Source organism: Trichomycterus rosablanca, chromosome 19, assembly GCF_030014385.1.
Source record: "Trichomycterus rosablanca isolate fTriRos1 chromosome 19, fTriRos1.hap1, whole genome shotgun sequence".
In the NCBI taxonomy this organism is placed as follows: Eukaryota; Metazoa; Chordata; class Actinopteri; order Siluriformes; family Trichomycteridae; genus Trichomycterus; species Trichomycterus rosablanca.
In genome coordinates, this window is record NC_086006.1 from 18,748,651 (window position 1) to 18,775,535 (window position 26,885).

General features: G+C 39.9%; 1 protein-coding gene across 1 annotated transcript; it reads left to right on the forward strand.

Moving 5' to 3' along the window:
* Window positions 1-26,885, forward strand: ntsr1 (neurotensin receptor 1 (high affinity)). Its single transcript, XM_063015945.1, has 4 exons — window positions 1-654; window positions 19,575-19,776; window positions 22,509-22,593; window positions 26,636-26,885. The coding sequence occupies exons 1-4, from the start codon at window positions 1-3 to the stop codon at window positions 26,883-26,885; spliced, it is 1,191 nt and encodes a 396-aa protein (XP_062872015.1).

Consider the following 26,885-nt stretch of genomic DNA (forward strand, 5'->3'; position numbering starts at 1 on the left):
ATGGATCTAAACGGCACACTAACGCAGAGCGATTTGTTCAAGTTGCGCGCTTTTACGCAGGAACTTGTAGCGCGGGGGAACCACTCTAACGGAACCGAACCCGCACCTCTGGACGATCTAGACGTCAATACGGACATTTACTCCAAACTGCTGGTCACTGTGATATACGTGGTTCTGTTTATCGTGGGCTGCCTCGGAAACTCGATCACCCTGTACACACTCCTGACCAAGAGGTCCTTGCAGAACCTGCAGAGCACGGTGCATTACCACCTGGCGAGCCTGGCAGTGTCCGACCTGCTCATCCTGCTGCTCAGCATGCCGGTAGAACTCTATAACTTTATATGGGTGCACCACCCGTGGGCATTCGGTGCAGCCGCTTGTAAGGGTTACTATTTCCTGCGTGATGGCTGTTCCTATGCCACTGCTTTTAACGTGGCGAGTCTGAGTGCTGAGCGCTACATGGCAATCTGTCACCCGTTCAAAGCCAAGAGCGTGATGTCGCGCAGCCGCACCAAGAAGCTCATCAGCGCCATGTGGGCAGCATCGTTCCTGCTTGCAACCCCCATGCTCTTCACCATGGGTCAGAGGACTGTGGATGCTGAACCCATCTGCACCACCATCGTTTCCCTAGTCACAGCCAAAACTGTGTTACAGGTGAGGAGCTCTAAACTAGAATTAATTCATTTATTCATTTATTTATTCATTTTTGAGGATCATTTTGTTAGGATGGCATAATGGCTTGGTGGGTAGCACTGTCGCCTAGGTTCGATTCCCAGATGAAGCGGTCCGGGTCCTTACTATGTAGAGTTCTATGTATGCATGTTCTCCCCGTGTCTGTGTGGGTTTTCTCCGGGAGCTCCGGTTTCCTCCAACAGTCCAAAGACATGCAAGTGAGGTGAATTGAAGATACAACATTGTCCGTGACTGTGTTTGACATTAACAGACTTGAACTGATGAATCTTCAATGTAACAAATGTAGTGAGTGTGTAAACCATGATGTTAAAGTCACATGGCATCTACAATTCATTTATTATTATTATTATTATTATTATTATTCATTCATTCATTCCTACATTCATGTTAATGCTGCACAACTCCAGTTACCCATGATGTTTTTGTTACATTCTCCTCACACTTTAAAAATGAGTGACCAAGAGACTGTATTATTATTAATTATTATTATTAATTATTATTATTTTTATTACATTCATGGGTGGTTTCACTGGGCGAAAGGTAGGAAACACCCCAGACAGGCCGCCAGTCCATAACAGGGCGAACAGACACACACACTGTGGGAGGAAACTGGATTTTTCCAGGAAATCCCACGTGAAACTCCATTATAATTATTTTCCCCGCATACCTCTTCATTCTATTTAGGGTTGCAGTGGATCTGGTGCCATTCACATACACTGAGTGCAAGGCAGAAATACACCCTAGAAACGAAAATCAATTGCAGTGCTCTTATTGGCAATACAGAGGAGCAACCAAGTCACTTTCTGACTTTTTTTTTGTTGTGGGAGGAAACTCTAACAGCTGTGCCACTGTACTGCTTTTATGTCTATACATATTATGTCTATACATTTTGTAAAAAATTGTAGAATACTAATATTATATTAATAATAAACATTGGATATATTGCACCTGTTTCATGCGTACCGATTCCATATACAGGTCCTTCTCAAAAAATTAGCATATTGTGATAAAGTTCATTATTTTCCATAATGTAATGATCAAAATTAAACTTTCATATATTTTAGATTCATTGCACACCAACTGAAATATTTCAGGTCTTTTATTGTTTTAATACTGATGATTTTGGCATACAGCTCATGAAAACCCCAAAAAAATCTCAAAAAATTAGCATATTTCATCCGACCAATAAAAGAAAAGTGTTTTTAATACAAAAAAAGTCAACCTTCAAATAATTATGTTCAGTTATGCACTCAATACTTGGTCGGGAATCCTTTTGCAGAAATGACTGCTTCAATGCGGCATGGAGGCAATCAGCCTGTGGCACTGCTGAGGTGTTATGGAGGCCCAGGATGCTTCGATAGCGGCCTTAAGCTCATCCAGAGTGTTGGGTCTTGTGTCTCTCAACTTTCTCTTCACAATATCCCACAGATTCTCTATGGGGTTCAGGTCAGGAGAGTTGGCAGGCCAATTGAGCACAGTAATACCATGGTCAGTAAACCATTCACCAGTGGTTTTGGCACTGTGAGCAGGTGCCAGGTCGTGCTGAAAAATGAAATCTTCATCTCCATAAAGCTTTTCAGCAGATGGAAGCATGAAGTGCTCCAAAATCTTCTGATAGCTAGCTGCATTGACCCTGCCCTTGATAAAACACAGTGGACCAACACCAGCAGCTGACATGGCACCCCAGACCATCACTGACTGTGGGTACTTGACACTGGACTTCAGGCATTTTGGCATTTCCTTCTCCCCAGTCTTCCTCCAGACTCTGGCACCTTGATTTCCGAAAACAGTACTTTGGACCACTGAGCAACAGTCCAGTGCTGCTTCTCTGTAGCCCAGGTCAGGCGCTTCTGCCGCTGTTTCTGGTTCAAAAGTGGCTTGACCTGGGGAATGCGGCACCTGTAGCCCATTTCCTGCACACGCCTGTGCACGGTGGCTCTGGATGTTTCTACTCCAGACTCAGTCCACTGCTTCCGCAGGTCCCCCAAGGTCTGGAATCGGCCCTTCTCCACAATCTTCCTCAGGGTCCGGTCACCTCTTCTCGTTGTGCAGCGTTTTCTGCCACACTTTTTCCTTCCCACAGACTTCCCACTGAGGTGCCTTGATACAGCACTCTGGGAACAGCCTATTCGTTCAGAAATTTCTTTCTGTGTCTTACCCTCTTGCTTGAGGATGTCAATGATGGCCTTCTGGACAGCAGTCAGGTCGGCAGTCTTACCCATGATTGCAGTTTTGAGTAATGAACCAGGCTGGGAGTTTTTAAAAGCCTCAGGAATCTTTTGCAGGTGTTTAGAGTTAATTCGTTGATTCAGATGATTAGGTTAATAGCTCGTTTAGAGAACCTTTTCATGATATGCTAATTTTTTGAGATAGGAATTTTGGGTTTTCATGAGCTGTATGCCAAAATCATCAGTATTAAAACGATAAAAGACCTGAAATATTTCAGTTGGTGTGCAATGAATCTAAAATATATGAAAGTTTAATTTTTATCATTACATTATGGAAAATAATGAACTTTATCACAATATGCTAATTTTTTGAGAAGGACCTGTAGTGTGTCATTTTGTGGGGCCAATTTGTCACCTACCGCCGGCGGCATGGTGGCTTGATGGATAGCACTGTTGACTCACAGCTAGAAGGTCCTTTCTGTGTGGAGTGTGCAGGTTCTCCCCATGCTGTGTGGGTTTCCTCCAGGAGCTCCGGGCGTGCAAGTGAGGTGAATTGGAGATACGAAATTGTCAATAACTGTGTTTGACATTAACAGACTTGAACTAATGAATTTTGTGTAACCAAAGTGTGTAAAACATGATGTTAAAATCAGGTTAAAAAAAAGTAAAATTACACCATGATTAAAAAATATTAAATATCAGCTAAATTTCTTTACTTTATTACAAAGTTAAACTCAATTGTAAAAAAAAAAAAAAAAAAAGTCAATACATTTTTATTTGCCGATAGTTTTAAATGTAAAATCAAACTTCCTAAAACAATGACATAAAACATTTATGGATTTTGCAAATTTATGTATTTAATGTTAGTTTAATTACATAAATAGATTAATTTGTCAAAAATCAAACACCAGCTTGCCATTACAGTAAATATTATCAAAATCCATAAATGTTTTCTGTTGAAATATTGACATATCTTAGCTATATATAACTAAGAGCATAACTAAAAGATGTCAAATATTCTAGCATAACAGTATACGATGTTTATGATAAATGGATTAACTGCTATCTGACACCAAAAGGCCATTGTTCCATTGGTCAGTTAAAATGTCATTTAAATTCTCGCCAACAGCCAACATTTGATTCTGCTTAGTTTAATTAGTCAATCAGGATCAAGAGGCTTTATTGGATATAACTGAAATGACAATAAAGCCTCTTGAACTTGATTTTGTAATTAATTAATTAATTAATGTAATTAAACTAACCAGAGTAAATAGATTCATTTGTCATAGATCAAACACCAGCTTGGCATTGCACTAAATATGATCAAAATTCACCAATGTTTGTTGAATCCAGCTTGATTCTTGTTTGTTTATTAGGATTTTAACGTCATGTTTTACACTTTCGGTTACATTCATGACAGGAAACGGTAGTTTATCTTCACACAAGATTCATCACTTTTCAAGGTTATATCAAACACAGTTTGCATGTTTTTGGACTGTGGGAGGAAACCGGAGCTTCCGGAGGAAACCCACGCAGACACGGGGAGAACATGCAAACTCCACACAGAAAGGACCCGAACCGCCCCACCTGGGGATCGAACCCAGGACCTTCTTGCTGTGAGGCGACAGTGCTACCCACTTAGCCACCGTGACGCCCGTCAGCTTGATTCTATTGATGTCCACATGTATATGACATATCTTAGCATAATTAGCATAGGTAATATTGTAGCATAACATTGTGATGTTTATGATGAATTGATTAACTGCTAAATGACCACAAACAAGCCATTGTTCTGTTAATGTGGTCTGTTAAAATGCAATTTAAATTCACTACCAACAGTCAACATTTCTGCTTAAGAGAGCAGCTAAAAATCTGTATAGACTAAGAACACAGACCTGAAACACTCTCACTCATTCTACTCTCATCATGCATGTGCGAGCTCTGTGTATAGTCGCATTTTGAGTTTCTAATCCGAACATACAATATAGCAGAAGGGTGGCACGGTAGCACGGTCACAAGAAGGTCCTGGGTTTAATTCCCAGCTGTAATGATCCGGGTTCATTGTGTGTGGAGATTGCATGCTCTCACCATGTTCGCTTGGGTGCTCAGTTTCCTCTCACAATCCAAAGACATGAAGTCAGGTTAATTAGAAATACAAATTTGCCCTAGCTGTAACTGTGTGTATATGTGTCTGTATATGTGTGTATGTGTGAGTGTTTACCCTGTGATGGATTGGGGACCAGTCCATGGTGTTTTCTATCTTTCGCCCAGTGAACTGCACCCACCGTAACCCTGGCCAGGATAATGCCATGGTAAAACAGACAATGAATAAATATGGCAGGAATACACAGTGGAAAGAGTGCATAATTACCTCTTTTCTGATGAATGGCAGCACAACCTGTATTGTTCTCTAATAGTAACCTAAAGGTCCCATTCGCAGCTGGCACCACAGAATACTACACTTTTTGGTGCGAATTGTGACATTTTTGTGTTGTTGTGCTGTTTACTACGGCGTTTGATGCTGCACTTCCATCTTTTCCATGTTTTAAAGTTCAAACGAACCGTTTGATAAGACGTGGTAATGTACGAAAAATGCTTACAGTAAAAAATAAAGCCTAACATGGCTTGTTGTACTAAATCAATGGCCGAAGGATTTAGGCAGTACCAAGCACTTATAAACAGTAATAACTGAAAGAAATTTAGTGTTTCTATGTCGACTTTTGGTAGATTAAGCCGCATAGAAGTAAAAAACAGCTAAACATGGATATATATGGACACTTTTAGAGTGGATTTGATGATTATTTCATACAAATGGATGTTCATCTCGTGGAACACACGCTGAGCACAGTGGCTATTTGCGCCTGGGGTCACAGTGAGCGAAGCGCAAAATGCTTCTCAAGTGAATGCACTAAAAAAAGCAACAAAGCAAAGCGACATACACGAAAAACTAAGTCGCCGTATATGTCTTTTTATTACCAATAGTTAATAATTCGATGCTTTTTGCATACAAACAAACATCTGTAACAACAGCACACATGCTTGCAGGTAACCTAACTGCTCTGCCACCTTGTTACTACTCTTTACTTTTGTTGTGCAACTCCCACAGTTGATGGCGCATGTTTGGCTCCCAAAAACTGGTGGAAACGTGGCTCGGTTCTCTAAACAACACCAAGGTTTAAGGAAACCCGAACAGAATCGGTTCAAGAACCAGAGTTCTTTTGGTGGAAAAGCGCTAAATGTGGCTCACTGCTGAACTATCAGCAGCGGAGTCGCTACAGTCTGATTTTATGTGATGGACTTTCACCGTGATTGATTCATCCTCATGAATGTGTTTCTCTAAAGGGCTTTGAAGTCCCAGTGAATGGAGATGACTTCAAGAAAATGAATGTAGGAAAAATAAAGCTATAGGGAAATGGCACAGCATGCATCAGAGCCCCTGCAAAGTGTGTGGTTTGGCATCTGGTCAGAAGTACATCCTGGAGAGAATGTCAATCTATCGCTTAGCACCGCAGGACAGTTGAGTGTAACCTGTCCATCTACTGATACTGACCTACAGTAGTAATACTAAGAATACTAGAAAACCCTAAGCCTTTTTCCTGGCTTCCATTACGTCCCTGCATTCACGTTCATACACGTTTATGTTTCACGAGGCCAGACCTCTTACAAGATTAAAGTCTAGAGAATCTTTTTGTGTAATTTTGGCTTAAGAGACAGAGTAAGTAAAGATTTACTGTATCTCAGCCTATCACGCATTTACAAACCATGCCGTTATTTACAGTCATGTGAAAAAGTTAGGACACCCCATGAGAACCTTTGTCTTCTTGAACATATTTAAACATATGGACATTTGAGCTTCATTTGAACAGTACGGAGAGATGGAGCTTATATAACTACACAAAAAAAACCTAAAAAAATTACTTTTAAACACAAGTTGTAAAATGTAATGAACAAAAATGGAAATTTATTGTGAGGAAAAAGTTAGGACACCCTATGTACTAATAGCTGGTATTTCCCCCTTTGGCTGAAATAACCTCAATTAGACGTTTCCTATAACCATTTACCTGTCTCTGACATCAGCTGGGAGAAGGTTTTTCCCTCTCCTTCATGCAGAATTTCTTCAGCTGTGTGAGGTTTCAGGGGTTTCTTGCATGCACAGCCCGTTTCAAATCACCCCACAGCATCTCAATAGGATTAAGATCCGGGCTTTGACTTGGCCATTCCAGAACTCTCCATTTATTTCTTTTGATTCATTCCTTGGTGGATTTACTGAAATATTTTGGGTTGTTGTCATGTTGCATGGTCCACCTTCGCTTCAGTTTTTGGACAGATGGTCTTACATTTTCCTTAAGCACCCTCTAATACAGTGAAGAATTCGTCCCCAAACCATGACATTTCCACCCCCATGCTTCACAGTTGGTATGAGGTTCTTGTGCTCAAATGCTGTGTTTGGTTTGTGCCAAACATGTCTTCTGTGCCCAAATAATTCAGCTTTGGATTCATCTGTTCAAAGCACATTGTTCCAGAAGTCCTGGTCTTTGTCTCAGTGTTTCTCTGGTAAACTTTAGTCTTGCCCTGATGTTTTTTTGACAGCAAGGGTTTCCTCCTTGCACACCTCCCATGAAAATCAAACTTGTGCAGTCTCTTTCTGATGATAGATGCATGTACCTTGACATCAACTGTGGCAAGAGCTACCTGTAGATCCCATGATGACATTGTAGGATTATTGGAGACTTCTTTACCCATCTTGCAGTCTGCTCTTGGGCTGAACTTGCTAGGACGGCCTGACCTGGCCATGTTGTCAGTTGTTTTAAAGGTTCTCCACTTGTAAATTATTTTCCGGACAGTGGAACGGCTGCTTTCTAATTGTTTTGAGATCGTTTTAAATCCCTTCCCAGACTCATATGCATTTACAACCTTCTTTCTGAAGGCCTCTGAGAGCTCTTTAGATCTCACCATGGTGATAACACTCACTTCAACAATCAAGAGCAAACCAAACTAACGTCTGATGTTTAAATTAAACTCCAATGTGATTCTAACGATGGTCTAATCGTTGCAGCTGATGTGGTGCACCGGATTCTAATTTTAGACATTTTAAGTAGTAATAAATGTGGGGGTGTCCTAACTTTTTCCTCACAATAAATTTCCATTTTTGTTCATTACATTTTACAGCTTGTGTTTAAAAGTAATTTTTCAAATGTTCATATGTTTAAATATGTTCAAAAAGACAAAGGTTTTCATGGGGTGTCCTAACTTTTTCACATGACTGTATATTTGCCATTTGGCATAACCTACTTTCACCCTGTACTTCAATGGTCAGGACCCCCACAGGACCACCACAGAGCAGGTATTATTTAGGTGGTGGATCAGTCTCAGCACTGCAGTGACACTGACATGGTGGTGGTGGTGTGTTAGTGTGTGTTGTGCTGGTATGAGTGGATCAGACACAGCAGCGCTGCTGGAGTTTTTAAATACCATGCCCATGCACTCACTGTCCACTCTATTAGACACTCCTACGTAGTCGGTTCACCTTGTAGATGTAAAGTCAGAGATGATCGCTCATCTGTTGCTGCTGTTTGAGTTGGTCACCTTTTAGACCTTCATCTGTGGTCACAGGACGCTGCCCACAGGGCTCTGTTGGCATGATATTTTTGGTTTGTGGACTATTCTCAGTGCAGCAGTGACAGTGAGGTGTTTATAAACTCCAGCACGCTGCTGTGTCTGATCCACTCATACCAGCACAACACACACTAACACACCACCACCATGTCAGTTTCACTGCAGCGCTGAGAATGATCCACGACCCAAATAATACCTACTCTGTAGTGGTCTTGTGGGGGTGCTGACCATTGAAGAACAGCATGAAAGGGAGCTAACAAAGCATGCAGAGAAACAGATGGACTACAGTCAGTAATTGTAGAACTACAAAGTGCTCCTATATGATGAGTGTAGAAACAAGGAGGTGGTTTTAATGTTATGGCTGATCGGTGTACACCTTAATATTTTTTTTTCCATTAGGAAAGTAACCCCTAACCCTAGTGTGTATCAATTTCAGAAATTGAAACGTGGGTTGTAGGCATCACGTTTATGTTTCACGAGGCCAGACTTCTCACAAGATTAAAGTCTAGAGAATCTTTTTGTGTAATTTTGGCTTAAAGGTGAAACAGAGAAATTGAATAAAACATGGGTGGTAAACAACTGAGAACTGGATTCTCAGAGAAAGGAACGATAGGGAACACAATGCACTTGCAGTACCTCAACCCTATCAACTGGTGCAGGCTGTGCACAATGTGGATTTATGGGCGTGGGCTACATTGGTGCCCTAGTCAGGGTGTTTCCATGTGGTATCAGGTGCATTGCGACCTGCTCAGGATGTTCTCAGAATCACATGGAAAATGTTTATCCTTTGACATTTACCACTGTATGGCATGCCAGTATTAATAAGGCAAAAGAAAGAAGCTTGTTGCTAACACACACACACACACACACACACACACACACACACACACACACACACACACACACACACACACACACACACATGATAGCAAACTATATTAAGACGTAGAAACACTTATTGCCTGCAGCTGAATATTAAGTCTGAACTGATGATCAGCGTCATGGTGTAGCAGATGGCTCGTTTCTGAAAAGTGCATCAACCTTGAACAAAATGCCTGACGTAAAGCCAAATGGTACACAGGTGCACCGCCATCCAAAAAGTAGCTACATCATGCCATTATAAAGCTCTTAGATGAACTGACATTACCCTGCATGTGCTGGAATCAGTAACTTGCAGTAGAGGAGTATTAAATAGAAACTAGAAAATAATACTGAACTAAAAATAATATAAAAATATTAAAAATATATATAAAACATCCAGGTTGACAGTTTAATTCATTTATCAGGGTCATATGAAAGTATCCAGTGCACCCAACATGTGAAAATAACTTACTTTATAATTTTGCAAGGCTCAGGTGGCACATCGTGATAAGTCGCAAGCACACCAGCACAGAGATTCTGAACTCCCAGATTTGAGTCTGCTCTGCTACCGGTTGGCTGGGCGCCCTCTAGTAGGCATAATTGGCTAATGCCTGTAACAGACAAAATTGGCCTCCAGTGTGCTAGGGTGGGAAATGACCGGATTTAACAGAGGGGTAGGGCTGTGATAGGAACCCGGTTGCCCTGGGCACTTGCACAGCGGTGGAGGAGCGCAAAGGTCATTGCACCTCAGTGTAAGTTCTGGACTGAGAATAGTCCACGTGGTAAGCGTCCTGTGACCACTGATGAAGGTCTAGAAGATGACCAACTCAAACAGCAGCAATACATGAGCGATTGTCTCTGACTTTACATCTACAAGGTGGAGCAACTAGGTAGGAGAGTCTAATAGAGCTGACAGTGAGTGGACACACTGTGTCTGTGTCTGATCCACTCATACCAGCATAACACACACTAACACACCACCTCCATGTCAGTGTCACTGCAGTGCTGAGAAAGATCCACCACCTAAATAATACCTGTTCTGTGTGGTGGTCCTGGGAGAGTCCTGACCATTGAGGAACAGCATGAAAAGGGGCTTACAAAGCATGCAGAGAAACAGATGGACTACAGTCAGTAATTGTAGAACTACAACGTGCTTCTATATGGTGAGTGGAGCAAATAAAATGGACAGTGAGTGTAGAAACAAGGAGGTGATTTTAATTTTATGGCTGATTGTGTAGAAAGCTGTTTCAGTTATTTACTAAACGTTGTAAAAAGAAAATGCTGTCCTTTCTGTCACATGACCAAGGTGCATTTCTGCCTCGTGCCCTGTTTTTAAAAGGATGAGGCAGCTACTGAAGATGAATGAATACAAATTGTATGGGTAAAGAATCTATGAATGACAGCATCATGGCCCCCGGCTTGTTATTGCCTCGTTTATCTTCAGCTGCAACTTCTTCATTTCTCTTGCTGGAAGGGTCTGATTAAAGCTGACATGCTCCACCAGAGTGTGATCAATATTAAGCTCCTCCATGCCCTTGTCCTGGCTTTCTTTTATCTCTCAATTTATTAGCAATAACAAGAAGAGGAAAAATGACAACGTTTATTTCAAATAATGTGCTTCAATGCTGCATCGAATGAATATTATATAGAATGAGATTATCATAAGGTTTTATTTTTTAAATATTCACAATTAAATATTCTTACAGACATCTTGGTAAATCTACAACCCCCGAATCAGAAAAAGTTTCTTACATTTACATGGAATGCTGATTCATCTCACGACAATACACGTTTCCACTGTGTGATGGTCCATCCTAGATGCCTCCGAGCCCAGAGAAGTCGACGCCGCTTCTGAACATGGTTAACATAAAGCTTCTTTTTTTTAGCACAGTAAAGTAGCACAGTAGCATTTGTGCATGTAACTCTGTATTGTAGTGCTTGACAAAGGTTTGCCAAAGTAATCCCTTACCCATGTGGTTATATCAGCTATTGCTGAGTGTCGGAAGATCACAGGCGTTCAGCTTAAGCTTGCGCCCTTGGCCTTTACGCACTGAACTTCCTCCCGATTCCTTGAATGGTTTAATGATATTATCCACTGTAGAGGGAGAAATATGCAAATCCCTTCCAATCTTTCTTTGAGGTACATTGTTTTTAAACAATCTTTTTCTCACACTTTTGTTGACAATCTGAAGATCCTCTGATCATCTTTGCTCATCAAAGACTCGGCCTTTCCTGGATGCTGCTTTATTTTTTTATTTTTTTATTTTATTTTTCCCACTTTTTTCCCCCCAATTTTCTCCCCTCATCTAGTCGTGTCCAATTACCCTGATTCCATCAGTCAGGGGCCGCAGTTGCACCAGTTATGAGGACCTATGATCCGCCTCTCTACCCTCTAACCCTGAACAACAGCCAATTGTTGTTCATGCAGCCGCTCAGCCCAGTCGGAAAGGCAGAGCTGAGATTCGATACGATGTATTGGAAACCCCAACTCTGCTGTGCTAGTGTACTTTTTCACTGCTGCGCCACCTGAGCGACCATCTGGATGCTGCTTTTGAACCAAACTGTGATTGCAATCACCTGTTTGGAATCACATCATTATTTAGTTTTTTCACCTCATTACTAGCCCTGAATTGCCCCCGTCCCAACTTTTTTTGGAATGTGTTGCAGACCTGAAATGCAGGAATGGATGTTTATTAATAAATTAAATGAAGTTAAGCAGATAAAACATGAAATATCTCAGGTTCATCCTGTCTGCAATCAAATAAATTTCAAAGTAAATGTAAGGAATACTGCAGTTTTATTTTATTTGCATTTTCCATACTGTCCCAACTTTTTCTGATTTGGGGATGTAGACTTTTCAACAAGTCAGTTTGTCAAATATTCTCCTTGCTAGAACTCCCCACTGTTTTGTAAACATGAAATATCTAGAAGTGGGTAGCAGATAAACTAAATCAAACTATTTATTTTATTAGGAATTTAATGTCATGTTTTACACATTGGTTACATTTATGACAAGGCATGTAGTTACTCATTACACAAGATTCATCAGTTCAAGTCTTTTAACCCAGAACCTTCTTACTGTGAGGCTACAGAGCTACCCACTAAGCCACTAAAACTGTTGGTCACAAGCTTTGTGGGTTGAATTTTATAGCCACAGAGAGCTGCACACCAAGTGTTATCTGGATAAAAAACACCCTCACTTGACTCGTATTTGTAGAAATGTTTCTTTAGAGAGATAAATCGCTTCACTAGTTTATTTATCAGTCTTACAAATAGAGGACTTTTAGAGGACATAGTGCTTCCAAATCTGTAAAAACTGCCTTTATCTACTCAAGCTTGACAAGTCCTTCAGTGCCCAAAGTTAGGTGTTGATTTGGAGGACTCGGTGTGGCTGATTAGATATAGAAGGTGCACATATTAACCAACCGTTTCCTTTTATTTTATTTACAATTATTCCTGTATATACACCGATCAGCCATACCATTAAAACCACCTGCTTAGTTCTACACACATTGTCCATTTTATCTGCTTCACTTACCATATAGGAGCACTTTGTAGTTCTACAATTACTGAATGTAGTCCATCTGTTTCTCTGCATGCGTTGTTAACCCCCTTTCATGCTGTTCTTCAATGGTCAGTACACTTCCAGGACCACCACAGAGCAAGTATTATTTGGGTGGTGGATCATTGCAGCAGTGGCACTGACATGGTGGTGGTGTGTTAGTGTGTGTTGTGCTGGTATGAGTGGATCAGACACACAGCAGTCCATTCACTGTCCACTCTATTAGACACTCCTACCTGAGAATAGTCCACCAACCAAAAATACTGTATATCCAGCCATCAGCGCCCTGTGGGCAGTGTCCTGTGACCACTGATGAAGTTCTAGAAGATGACCAACTCAAACAGCAGCAATAGATGAGCGATCGTCTCTGACTTTACATCTACAAGGTGGACCAACTAGGTAGGAGTGTCTAAAATAGTGGACAGTGAGTGGACACGGTATTTGAAAACTCAAGCAGCGCTGCTGTGTCTGATCCACTCATACCAGCACAACACACACTAACACACCACCACCATGTCATTGTCACTGCAGTGCTGAGATCATCCACCACCTAAATAATATCTGTTCTTTGGTGGTCCTGACCATTGAAGAACAGGGTAAAAGCAGGCTAAAACAGTATGTAGAGAAATAGATGGACTACAGTCAGTAAGTGCTTCTATATGGTAAGTGAAGTTGATAAAATGGACAGTGAGTGTATATTCAGGCCAACTGGCTGCTTTCTTTAAACCAATGAAGCCTTGACTGCATCATGGGAATACAGACAGTTCCTCTGACGTCAAGATTCTCTGTACATCTTGTTAAAACAGACTGTAAGCCTACTGACATTTCACCCAAAATAGCTGATGTTCTAGTGTGAAGACTAACAAGCATTGCATTCGGTCATTATGGCCCCTGGGCTTGATTTCAAGCTCCACAAAACCCTCCATTTGCCCGAAGCAGACCTCAATCATGTCTCATTACATTGGTCTACCACAATCATCTGTGAACCATTGATGTTACAAACCAGTCTGCTTAAATCAATAAGCTAATCTGACATGAGTTCTAATTTGTAGAGGTAAATATCAGAAGAGACAGCCACTAGCCATTTAATCTCTGGATAGACTATGTAGTGGTGCGCAAATTATAGGCTACATGGTCAAAAGTATTACCTCTCTCTGTGGTTGTTAAATATCTCGTATCAAAACTATAGGGATTAATATGGATTTGGTCCTATTTGCTGCTATAACAGCCTCCACGTTTTTGAAAAGCATTAATTGAACTGGAATAAATGGAGAAAATAACTAGCTGAAGGCATGTTGGTGCAGCTTGTAGAGTAGTTCTATAAGACTTGAATATTCCCTGTGTGCCCTCATATTTTAATTTCCATAATTTGAGCTACAGGCCTGTAATTATTCAACTGAAGTTATAATAGAAAGTGAAATAATGTAATGTATGGTCAGTGTTTTCTGTACCACTCTGTTTCATAAATTTGGTTTATTAAACAGCATTTAAATAATTTAAGTAAAACTGTACCAAACCTTAGTATTATCAGAAAGTAATCAAAACTAAACTATAAACAGTGTGAAAAGAGGTATTGTATAAATACAACAATTTTACAGAATTTTAGAATCTAATCTGATTATGTCCACTTTAATGATCATTTTACAATGTTAAAATGTATATATACACCGATGAGGCATCATATTATGACTACTGACAGGTGAAGTGAATAACACTGATTGTCTTTTCATCAGGGCACCTGTTAGTGGGTGGGATATACACTGATCAGCCATAACATTAAAACCACCTCCTTGTTTCTATACTCATAGTCCATTTTATCAGCTCCACTTACCATATAGAAGCACTTTGTAGTTCTACAATTACTGACTTTAGCCCATCTATTTCTTGGCATGCTTTGTTAGCCCCCTTTCATGCTGTTCTTCAGTGGTCAGGACCCCCACAGGACCATAGGTATTATTTAGGTGGTGGATCATTCTCAGCACTGCAGTGACACTGACATGGTGGTGGTGTGTTAGTGTGTGTTGTGCTGGTATGAGTAGATAAACACAGCAGTGCTGACGGAGTTTTTAAACACCTCACTGTCACTGCTGGACTGCTCAATTCAGCCATTAAAAAAAAAATGTATTGTAAAACTGAACAAGGCATCATTTCAACCAAACACTGGAACCTTTTAATGTCCAATGTGGATAAGTACATGCCTAGACCAGGCTAATTGCCAATGCTGTTAAGCATAGTCAGGAAAGTATAATAATACTGTCAATAATCGTGGTAAATTATATATTGAAATTGCCTTTTGTTCATCATTCAGCGTTATTTTTGACAGATCTGTGCAGTTAGCAATCTAGCACAGTGATACAGGAGGGCTATACTTAAATCACAGTGCAAGCGTGTTGTCATGTCAACAAGAAAAGGCTGTTTCCCTTTGACTTAGCAACACTACAAACGTAACGTGCAGAAAGAGTGGCTTTTTGTCTACTTGTGAAGTGTGAAATTATTAAAAGGTGATTAATGACAATTAACTAAATGATTAACTAATGACAGGGCTATACCAGCTGTATTTGAACCTCAGTGTACATCATGTAGGGACCCCCTTGTAAAAAAAGAAAAGCTGCAATTTCTGGGGTCCAATCATGAATTAGCCCAGTGTGGCCCAATATGTGAGTGTGAGACCATTCCTGAACAAGATTAGAACACAGAAACACTATCCCGAATTGAGGGCCTTGCTCAGGGGCCCAACAGTGGCAACTTGGTGGTGATGGGGCTTGAACTGGCAACCTTCTGATTACTAGTCCAGTACCTTAACCACAGAACTACCACTGCCCATTTTTTGTTTGTGTAACATTATGTTGCATGTTGTAGCGCGATCTAGCACTGCAGGCTCACCATATTTGTGCCAAGCCGTACAAACCTTCTACTGTATGTGCTGTTGAAATATACTGTAGGTGCAATGTGTTTTAAATTAGAGCAGTATATGTTTTTGATTGATATCTGGCAACAGCACTGTATAGAAATTCCAAGATTTTCCTTATAATAGATAAACTTCAAGAGACTATGAATATGGACGTTGGAGAGTGACGAAATGCTATAGCTACAGCACAGCCTACATTAATGGTTAAATGTAAACCAAGAACATCCAGCAACGTTCTCAAATACAAAAATAATCATCTGTGTTTTGACACCCGCATCCACAGAATTGGTTTGGACTTTTCCAAACTCAGTTCCATACTCATTTTGACATTAATCCTGAATTCCTAGAACTGAATCACACTTAACCTTTTCAGAACAGGGACAGAAGGTGACATTTTCATCCATTTGCCCACGTATTCCCTGCTATGACGTAAACAACGTATGACGTATATACACCGATCAGCCATAACATTAAAACCACCTCCTTGTTTCTACACTCACTGTCCATTTTATCAGCTCCACTTACCATATAGAAACACTTTGTAGTTCTACAATTACTGACTGTAGTCCATCTGTTCCTCTACATACTGTTTTAGCCTGCTTTCACCCTGTTCTTCAATGGTCAGGACCCCCAGAGGACCACCACAGAGCAGGTATTATTTAGGTGGTGGATCATTCTCAGCACTGCAGTGACACTGACATGGTGGTGGTTTGTTAGTGTGTGTTGTGCTGGTATGATCAGACACAGCAGTGCTGCTGGAGTTTTTAAATACCGTGTCCACACACTGTCCACTCTATTAGACACTTCTACCTAGTTGGTCCACCTTGTAGATGTAAAGTCAGAGACGATCGCTCATCTATTGCTGCAGTTTGAGTTGGTCATCTTCTAGACCTTCATCAGTGGTCACAGGACGCTACCCACAGGGTGCTGTTGGCTGGATGTTTTTGGTTGGTGGACTATTCTCAGTATAGCAGGGACAGTGAGGTGTTTAAAAACTCAATCAGCGCTGCTGTGTCTGATCCACTCATACCAGCACAACACACACTAACACACCACCACCATGTCAGTCTCACTGTGCTGAGAATCATCCACCACCCAGATTATACCTGCGCTGTAGTGGTCCTAACCGTTGAAGAACAGGGTGAAAGGTGACTAACAAAGCATGTAAAGAAATAAATGGACTACAGTCAGTAATTGTAGAACTACAAAGTGCTTCTATATGGTTAAGTGGAGCTAATAAAATGGACATGAGTGTAGAAACTAGGAGGTGGTTTTAATGTTAGGTGTATTTATATGTGCTTTGTCTGAGCCAAATCTCTGTCCTTATTGAGATGTGGGTTATGAGGCACATCTGAGTCGTTGCCGGCTGCCTACTAAGCAGCTGATGGTAATGATGATGTTAATGAAGTGGCCTCCTCAGAGTCTGCTGGTCGTTCACGTCTCATATTTTTCTACCCATCCATAGTAACATCTATTTTCTCTGTTTCTCTGTACTGTGAGCAGCAAACCAACCATTCCACTTCATCTAAAACACCCATCTTGTATGGGGTGGTCAGTTTGAAAGCTTGAATTGTATTTATCAGTTCCCTGGATCTGTACGGTTGGGGTTGTTGTCTTGTTAAAAAGATTTGATTTTTTACATACGTATTTTACTGTGAATATGCCGTTCTAGGAATCAAATGCACAAGTCCGAAGAATCTAAGTGATCTGTTGGCTGAAAGTTGGGAGAAAACAAAGACTAATTAGACGATACAAACTCAGTTTTAATTAAATAAGACAATTTCAGCTTTTTTTTTTTTTTTTAAACCTGCTGTATTACCAATTACATGCCATTGTGCTAAATAATATATCTCTTTTGTGCCTTTCAAATGCTTTAACTGCACACAATGTAGGATAGGAATGCAATTTTGGACTCGGACAGTAAATCACTTGTAAACAATACGTCACCAGATAATTATACCAGTGAAAACAATGCAGTATAAATGTAGACTAGACTCAATTTTACATCCCTAAATGTAAATTAAAAAAAACCCTGCAGTGTTTGACATTTACTTTGACTTTTATTACATTGCAGGTAGTATGAACCCAAGAAATCTCATGTTTTGTCTGGTCATTGTGTATGTTAATACACAGTAGTACCTTAAAACTCGACGTCAATTGGTTCTGGGAGTAGCGTCGAGTTTTAAAGGCGTTGAGTTTCAAGGTTTTTTTTTCCCATAAGGATGTATGGGGAAACTTGTTCATGCATTACATGGTACCAGGGAACTGCATATATTTTAGGCTGATGTAAAATAATGGGGTTGTTTTTGACACTTATACACTGAAAATAACACATATATAACACAAAAAACACTGAAATACAATTGAAAAACAGTTACCCGCACTTTACCTTTACTTTTTTATTGTTTCCTTATGCTTCTTAATCGTGCTTGATCTTGGAATACTGTTTTCCATTCAGTAAAGGCACATTCACATCAGAAGTGGCACAATAGTTTTTGCGCTGGCTGTACTGTTATTTCCTATGGAGTGTGGCGGTGCACAAAGCTTAACATGACTAATAATTTAATTAGTGGAAAGAACAAGCAAGTGTTGGTGATGAAAAGGAAATAAAATCAATTTGTTACTGATTTATGTGGCTGAATCATCTAAACTCAACAATTAGGATAGATGTTCAGATACCTTTGGCCATACAGTGTATGTGCTTTTGCATATCAAACTTTTACTATATGGCTAAATTGCACGTTGCCAGAAATTTAGAAAGTGTGTACACAATCAGTAAATCAACAACTCTGCAGTACCAGAATGTACAGGTTACTGGGGCAGCTTTAGCAGAAAAAAAAATTGTCAGTATTCCACTACTGTCTGTCTGTAGGAAAGAAATCATGACTGTATGCTTGGTTTTATATGAAATTACCTAATGGACTTATTATTAATAGTGTCCTTGACTTTTGACCAAGTAGTGCATATTTAATACAAACATCAATTTCTATAGAGAGACATTGAGATTCCATTTAGCAATTCAGATGAAGCTTTTAGAATTATAAAAACATTACTCTTTTATCCTTTTGACCCAGCCTTTATTAAATCAAATGTCATCTAGGAGCTAGTGATGGAGACAGGGAGTGATCCATCTGATAATTACTTGTATTCACATTTCAGCCAGCATGCTGAGTGTGAAATAGCAATGAACTAGATGTCAAGGGAATGACGTAGACATTGGTGAGGGCATGAATGGATAATTAAAATACTGAATGGTCCATGTGGTTAAGTATCTATTGAATGTGTCTGCTTAAGCATTCAAAATGTTGGGTGGTTTTGGGGATTCAGTGGCAGACAGAGAAATACCTCTGCTAAATGGAGCCGGTAATCAACTCCTACCCATCCTTACTATAATGTCCTACCTTTTCACCACCCTATGCAGAATCGTTTGTTCAGCAGTTGAATGCAGCTGGTCAGGATGCTCACAACAGTTGATCTGTAGAAGATGCAGAGGATCTGTAGATGCAGGATAGTTCTTCACAAGAGGCATCATTGGGCCTTCTTGACGATGTGATGTGTTCAGTGTTCAAATGATATCCTCGGCTATGTGGACACTGAGGAACTTGAAGCTCACCTTATCCTTAATCGTCCACTTAATACTCAGAGGAGCACACAATCTGTCCCCTTTGTTCTATTCTCCTGATGTTAATGATCAGCTTTTTAATTGTGCTGACATTAAGTGCATGCTATTTATCCTCTTATGTCTTATTTTCTCTGTGTCCACCAGGTGAATGCATTCCTGTCATTTATCGTCCCCATGGCTCTGATCTCGACGTTAAACGGCATCATTGCCAGCCAGCTGCTGCGTATGTTCCGAGAGGCTGCTCAGGACAACCGCGTCTGCATCGTCGGGGGTAATTCCACTATGCTGAGTGTTGCTGTGGAGCCCAACCGGGCCCAGTCTCTGCGCCATGGTGTCATGGTGTTACGTAAGTACAAGTTAAATGTCTATCAAATGTCTATGCTACATAGATAAAAGCATCACAATACGCTCTACTCTAAATCTTTCTTGACCCTGATCAATCGCTAGAATAAGTGATAAAGAAAGTGAGTGAGTGTTTTGCCATAGATCACCCAGACACACTTTACACTTTCCCGCTTTAATGCCTAACCCAAGAGCAAAAGACAGACAGATTTTAATTACAGACAATCTACAGGGAAGGCTGTGTTAGGTCACACTGGGCCACAACTGTCAGAGAACGCTTTATCTATCTCCATTTATTTAATGCCTCTTCAAATTGGATTTTGCCTATATGGAGTGCTATAAAAGTCAGAGTCTGCTGAGCAACTGGGGTTAGTAAAAGGCTTTAGAGATTTATTCATTGCCAAAGTTAAACTGGAACCAGGATGGGCACTTACACAAAGTCTGCAGTAGTTTAAATGAAGATCAAAGGGCCAAAAAGTGAAAATAATAAAGCTTGATCTCTATTTTTATTTGTCTATATGTTTAAAATATACCTTACATGGTACAATACAGACCCCTGAACCTATATGTACTTACAATAAACACTTGATTTGCAAGCCATGGGCATTAATACTTTTTTCCCCAATTATGCTCCCAATCTAGCTGATGGAGTGTTTAAACACTTTACTGTCACTGCTGGACTGAAAATAGTCCACCAATCAAAAATATATCCAGCCAACAGGACCATTTCTCATCTGGTCAGCCTGCCTTTATCAGAGAGAGCACTGCATGTTAATAAAAGTTTTTCTTTCCGAGTTTCTGAATTAGATTGTGTCAGCTGCATATTAATGAATGTTTTGCTTGAAGTTACAGTTTAGCTAACTAACGACCATTCACCCTTCCCGATCTGTTGTTTTTACTTCTTTTTGGTTAATTAGGATGGCCTGACCTCCCAACCCCCCTGTAATTCAAACCACGATGAAGAGGGGTGTTCACAAACTAACTTCCACTACAAACTTGCACCTCAGCTAACCTCCTGCTACAAAGTCATTTAGTAAATGCCCTTCAGGATAGTTTTTAGAACAAATCCATTAAATAACAATATTCTTCAGTGCTCAACATAAAGAAAGCAAAGTGGAAGAGAGAAAGACAGAGAGACAATAAGCCATTTCTGGTTTCTTTAGCATGCTAATAAGATTGCCAGGGTGAACTCCCGTCCATTATTTAACATATTTTTGTTACAGTACAAAGAACAAATGTACCTCCAGTTCAGTGCTTCTTGAATTGCTTATCATTTAAATAATAGCAATCATACCAAATGAGCGTGATCTCAAAATATTCAGCACAGCTTAGTGGTTTTATTAGTGACCCACACTATATTTTATCCTCAGATATTGACACTAACTGCACAACAAGAAGACACTAATTTCATTGTCATAATGGCAATTCAGACTATTTTGCCAGTCCAGCTTTTGTCCCCATAACAGGGATATTTTAGTATCTATTTTACATAATATACAAATTTAATTTAAGGGATGCTTTTGAAAGTAAAGCTGGGCCTCAGCCCAGCAAAGGGCAAAGAGAAGTCAACCAACTGTCATCTAAACTAAATATCAACAAATCCCTGTTATATTTAAGCCTCATTTTAGGTCAATCAAGTCTTATTCACTTAGTTCTACAATAATGATTCGTTTAATTTAACTCAAAATGCAAGAAAACATGCACAACTTTTTTTGTTCGTTTGTTTTGTTTAATTGTTTATTTAATTGATTTTTAAAGCTTCTTTCTTTACACACTTTCTTTAAAGAAATTGTGTATTTTTAACAATCTTATATATTAATCATAGATACGTATATTCGTTAACTAATATTATTATGCGTTTTTTTTTTTTTTACTATTTGCACTCCTGATAGATGCCAACTGCATTTTGTTGCCTTGTACCTGTACTGAGAAATGACAAAGCTGAATCTATCTATCTATCTATCTATCTATCTATCTATCTATCTATCTATCTATCTATCTATCTATCTATCTATCTATCTATCTATCTATCTATCTATCTATCTATCTATCTATCTATCTCTCAGATAAATAAAATCACAACTATAATGACCTCCACCACTCAGGCTGATGCTTTACTAATGTATGTGTGCCCAAATATGTGGACATGCCTCTAAATTATTGGGTTAAGGTATTTTAATCAGATTAATTGCTATCGGGTATTAAAATCCGTTCTATAACCTAAAGTATATGTCTAAAATTAGGTTAAGTTACTTGATGACTGTGCCCCAGTGCAAAAAAGAGGTCCATAAAAAAAACCTATCTATCTTCTCACTAAACTACATAGACAGGAAGGAAGGTAGGTACTTCATTAATCCCAAGGGAAATTGTTCAAAGAAGCTATAAGCAAAGCCTTGTTGTCTGGCATCAGTGCCTGACCTGACTGTTTTTGTTTTTTTTACTGATTGGCCACAAATTTAACAGAGACTTTAAATCTTGTCAAAAGCCCTTCCTGTCGCCAGACCGGTCATGCTGTATGATGTTGCAGGCAACATTACGTACACCACAGCGTCTCCAGACTTTCACTTCTGTCACATGTGAATCTTTAAAGAGAAAGGGGTGCCAATGGTGGACAGGGAACCATGCAAAAATCTAAAGTGTCATTGTACAGTATTAGCTTGGTCAGCCAGATGGATGAAGCTCTGTAATATTATTTTACCATTCCTTTGACTTTTAACAGTTTTTCTCTTCTTGCAGGTGCTGTGGTTATTGCTTTTGTGGTGTGCTGGCTGCCCTATCATGCCCGGCGACTGATGTACTGTTATGTGACTGATTGGACTGAGTGAGTATTTTTAAAGCCTGTTACTTTCTCGGCACTAGTAAAACATCAATGACTGAAGGCCACTGTAGCACATACTGTTAACTGCAAACCATAGGCAGATAAATACATTTAGAAAACTGTTTACTGTTACTGTTTAGTGTAGCAAATCAGAACCATAGTGAGGAACACATTGTTTATGACTATCTTCTTCAAAGCAATGGAAACAGGAATAGATGAACCAGAAAAGCCCTTCCACCGCAGGGAGGTTATTTTCCTCGATATTTACTCAGAAATGAGCGGTGATTTGCTCGCAACATTGAACGTGGGCTAAGGCATCTGTATTCAAATACAGTCGGCAGCTCACAGAGCTGTGTATCATCTGCAAGCTGGAAGTTCTATGACAGGCAGGATGAGCAGTGGGTGAACAGAGTAGAAAGTAATAAAGGCTGGGCAGTTTTTATTATTTATCTAAAGCTTTTGTATAATATTCTCCAGCCTCAATATCACTGCAGAATGGGTTATACATTACAGCTTATATATTACACCGATCAGCCATAACATTAAAACCACCTACTTGTTTCTACACACATTGTCCATTTTATCGGGTTCACTTACCATATAGGAGCACTTTGTAGTTCTACAATTGCTGACTGTAGTTTATCTGTTTCTCTGCATGCTTTGTTAGCCCCCTTTCATGCTGTTTTTCAATGGTCATGACTCTCCCAGGACCACTACAGAGCAGGTATTACTTGGGTGGTGGATCATTCTCAGCACTGCAGTGACACTGACATGGTGGTGGTGTGTTAGTGTGTGTTGTACTGGTATGAGTGTATACGACACGGCAATGCCAATGGAGTTTTTAAAAACCTTACTGTCACTGCTGGACTGAGAACAGTCCACCAACCAAAAACATTCAGCCAACAGGGCCCCGCAGGCAGCGTCCTGTGACCACTCATGAAGATCTAGAAGATAATCAACTCAAACAGCAGCAATAGATGAGCGATCGTCTCTGACATTACATCTACAAGGTGGACCAACTAAGTAGGAGTGTCTAATAGAGTGGACACGGTATTTAAAAACTCCAGCAGCGCTGCTGTGTCTGATCCACTCATACCAGCACAACACACACTAACACACCACCACCATGTCAGTGTCACTGCAGTGCTGAGAATGATCCACCACCTAAGTAATACCTGCTCTGTGGTGGTCATGTGGGGGTCCTGACCATTAAAGAACAGGGTGAAAGCAGGCTAAAACAGTATGTAGAGAAACAGATGGACTACAGTCAGTAATTGTAGAACTACAAAGTGCTTTTATATGGTAAGAAGGAGGTGGTTTTAATGTTATGGCTGATCAATGTATATATTATATATTATTGCTTTATAATTTGACCGTTTAGTCAGTAAAAAAATCAATCAAGCTGTATTGTACTTATTTTGGGACAGGGGGTTCTGTTTTGCACATACAGTGTGTAATTTTTGGCAGTTTTTTGGTAGTTTAAGGACGTATTTGAGCTTAGCATAAGATTTGGTTACAAAAGGCCATGGTGCCAAGTTAAATGACTTTATAGAAGTTTCTGTATGTAAATTTTTGACCTATGATGATTTCAGAAAACCCTAAATTAACCAAAAATAATTAAAAAAGTTTTGGATAAAAGAGAACAAGTTCCAATAATTGCAACAAAATAAACTTTATTAAAACAAGGCAGTTCAGTAGGCACCTCAGTAGGCAGCCTTTTAAGGTATCTAAGAATTTAGACAGCCTTCTTCTCAGGAGCATTAGATGACGTAAAATGCTGTCTATGTAGAAAGCTCACTAAGTTTTCAGGCAGACCCAAGATCTCAAGCTCCTGACTTTAAATCTTAACTGTAGTATTGACCTTGCTGGGCATCCAAGAGGCACAATTGGCTGTGCCCGAGGAAGGGCAGTCACAAGGGTTTCTTATTACTGCTGGAAATGCAACCCCTGCTGGCTAGATGAGGCACCTACATGAGGGAAGCTTGATTTACGGATAGAAGTGCATGATTTTTCGTACATGAAATGGCTCATGATATGACTAAGCATGATGTATATGTGCCCTGCAGCTGCAGGTCTCCTTGGTCCGGCAGAGGAAGTTACACTCAGGAAATTGGACACAACTAGATGCAAAAAAGGGAAAATGCCCCAAAAAACTTTATTAATGCAGTTAAATATTAATTAGTGACCAGGCTAGTGACTGTTCTCTTAAAGAATTTGGAGTCTGGGGAGTATCATATAATCATGAAATTTTTTTACTATGAACATTTTTAAAGATACATGATAGAATCAGTGGGATTTCCTCAAAAACATATTTAAAAGACATTTAGACAGCTGCAGAATGTTTGTACCCTTGGTACCTAATAGTAGATAAATCTCTGACTGTAGATAAGATTTAAACCCACAGAGATAGGTCTCAGGAACCTTGGTGCTCCTCTGAATCCTGTTAGCGCTGCCATTATTTATGTCAGAATGCAAATAATCAATTGTTGTAATGGCTTGTACAACTGCCAAGATGGTGCCACTCAAGCCAAAATACCTACAGGCTAATGTTGAAATTACTGCCCAGTCAAAAGTCTTTGGCTTGTTCTAATGTCCTCATTTCACTTCAAACTAAATGCAGTGTAAGACAAATACAAGTTGCAGTATAATATAAGATAAGTTGCCAGAAAGTGTTACAAAGACACAGCCCTGCAACTGTGATGCACTGTGTATTCTGACACCTTTCTATCAGAACCAGCGTTAACTTCTTCAGCAATTTGAGTTACAGTAGCTCGTCTGTTGGATCAGACCACATGGGCGATGCTAATGTTATGCCTGGGTGGTGTATGTACACAATTACCAGATGTAAAACACCTGAATTCACTTTTGGGTCAATGAGGTGTGAGCCAATACTTTTGTAAATAATTATTTATTTATTTTTTTACTTCGTGTACACCTGTTAACAATGGATGTGGCAGAAATTCATGAACTCAATCATTTTAAGGTGTGTCCATGTACGTACACAAAGCTGATCCGCATACGAACGCGCCTCGTGCAGGTGAAAAGATGCCGTCGGTACGGCACACATGTCAGAGGGGGCATGTCAGTTGCGACGCTCCTCATTCAGCAGTAGAGGGTTGTATCAGTACAGAGGAAGCGTAATGCAATCAGGGTGATTGGATATCACAAGATTAAGTGAATAAAATAATAAAATGAATAATAAATACATATTTATAATGAAAAAAATAAAAATAATGACAATTTTTAATAGCATTGCAATTACCTGCGTTTGTCTTTGTAATAAATCTTAAAATCTTTTATAAACAAATTATAACATTACTACTGTATGTGGGTTTTTCTCAGTATTACGTAATTAAATAATATATTGTTATTATAACTAATATTATTCATTCATTCATTTACTCATCCGCTTATTTAATTAGGGTCACGAGGAAGTGCTGGAGCCTATCCCAGCTTTTCAATGGGCGCAAGGCACACAGTAACACACTGGATGGGACGTCAGTCCATCACAGGGCAGACACACATACACATACACACACACACACACACACACACACACACACACAATCACTTATAGGGCATATGTCTCCAATTAACCTGACTATGTTTTTGGACTGTGGGAGGAAACCGAAGCTCCCGGAGGAAACCCACGCAGACACGGGGAGAACATGCAAACTTCAGACAGAAAGGATCCGGACCGCTCCGCCTGGGGATCGAAACCCAGGACCTTCTTGCTGTGAGGCGACAGTGCTACCCACTAAGTCACCGTGCCGCCCATTACTAATATTAATATTATAATATTTTTTAAATTGCTTGTCCTTGCTTTTTTCCCCGAACACAAGGTTTTTAGCTTTACTGACTGAAAAATCTAAAAATTAAATAAAGAATGAAAGGTATTTTTGCACAGCCTTGACAGGTATTTTAGGTTTGGCACTAAAGATAGATTCAGCATTAGTACCACTCAATGTGTCGAGTACTGCATTAGGATAAAATCTTTCCTTCCCTCTTACATTTCTCCCTTCTTTCTCTTTCTCTTTATTCCCAGCACACTCTATGATTTCTACCACTACTTCTACATGGTCACCAACGTGCTGTTTTACGTCAGCTCGGCTATCAACCCTGTTCTTTACAACCTGGTTTCGTCCAACTACCGACAAATCTTTTTTTCCACGCTGAGCCACTTCTGCCTGCCCTGTCGTCGCAGAAAACAAACCCACATGCTCACCAGGCACTCAATCAGCATCTGCAGCAACCACACTTTATCCACCAACGTTATCAAAGAAACCATCTACTGA

Bases quoted from the DNA above. Each gene is read 5' to 3' on its own strand.
- ntsr1 (XM_063015945.1), top strand. From the start codon at position 1: ATGGATCTAAACGGCACACTAACGCAGAGCGATTTGTTCAAGTTGCGC. The intron at 19,777-22,508 runs GTAAGTACAAGT...CTCTTCTTGCAG, and splicing joins CCATGGTGTCATGGTGTTAC to GTGCTGTGGTTATTGCTTTT. The intron at 22,594-26,635 runs GTGAGTATTTTT...CTTTATTCCCAG, and splicing joins TATGTGACTGATTGGACTGA to CACACTCTATGATTTCTACC.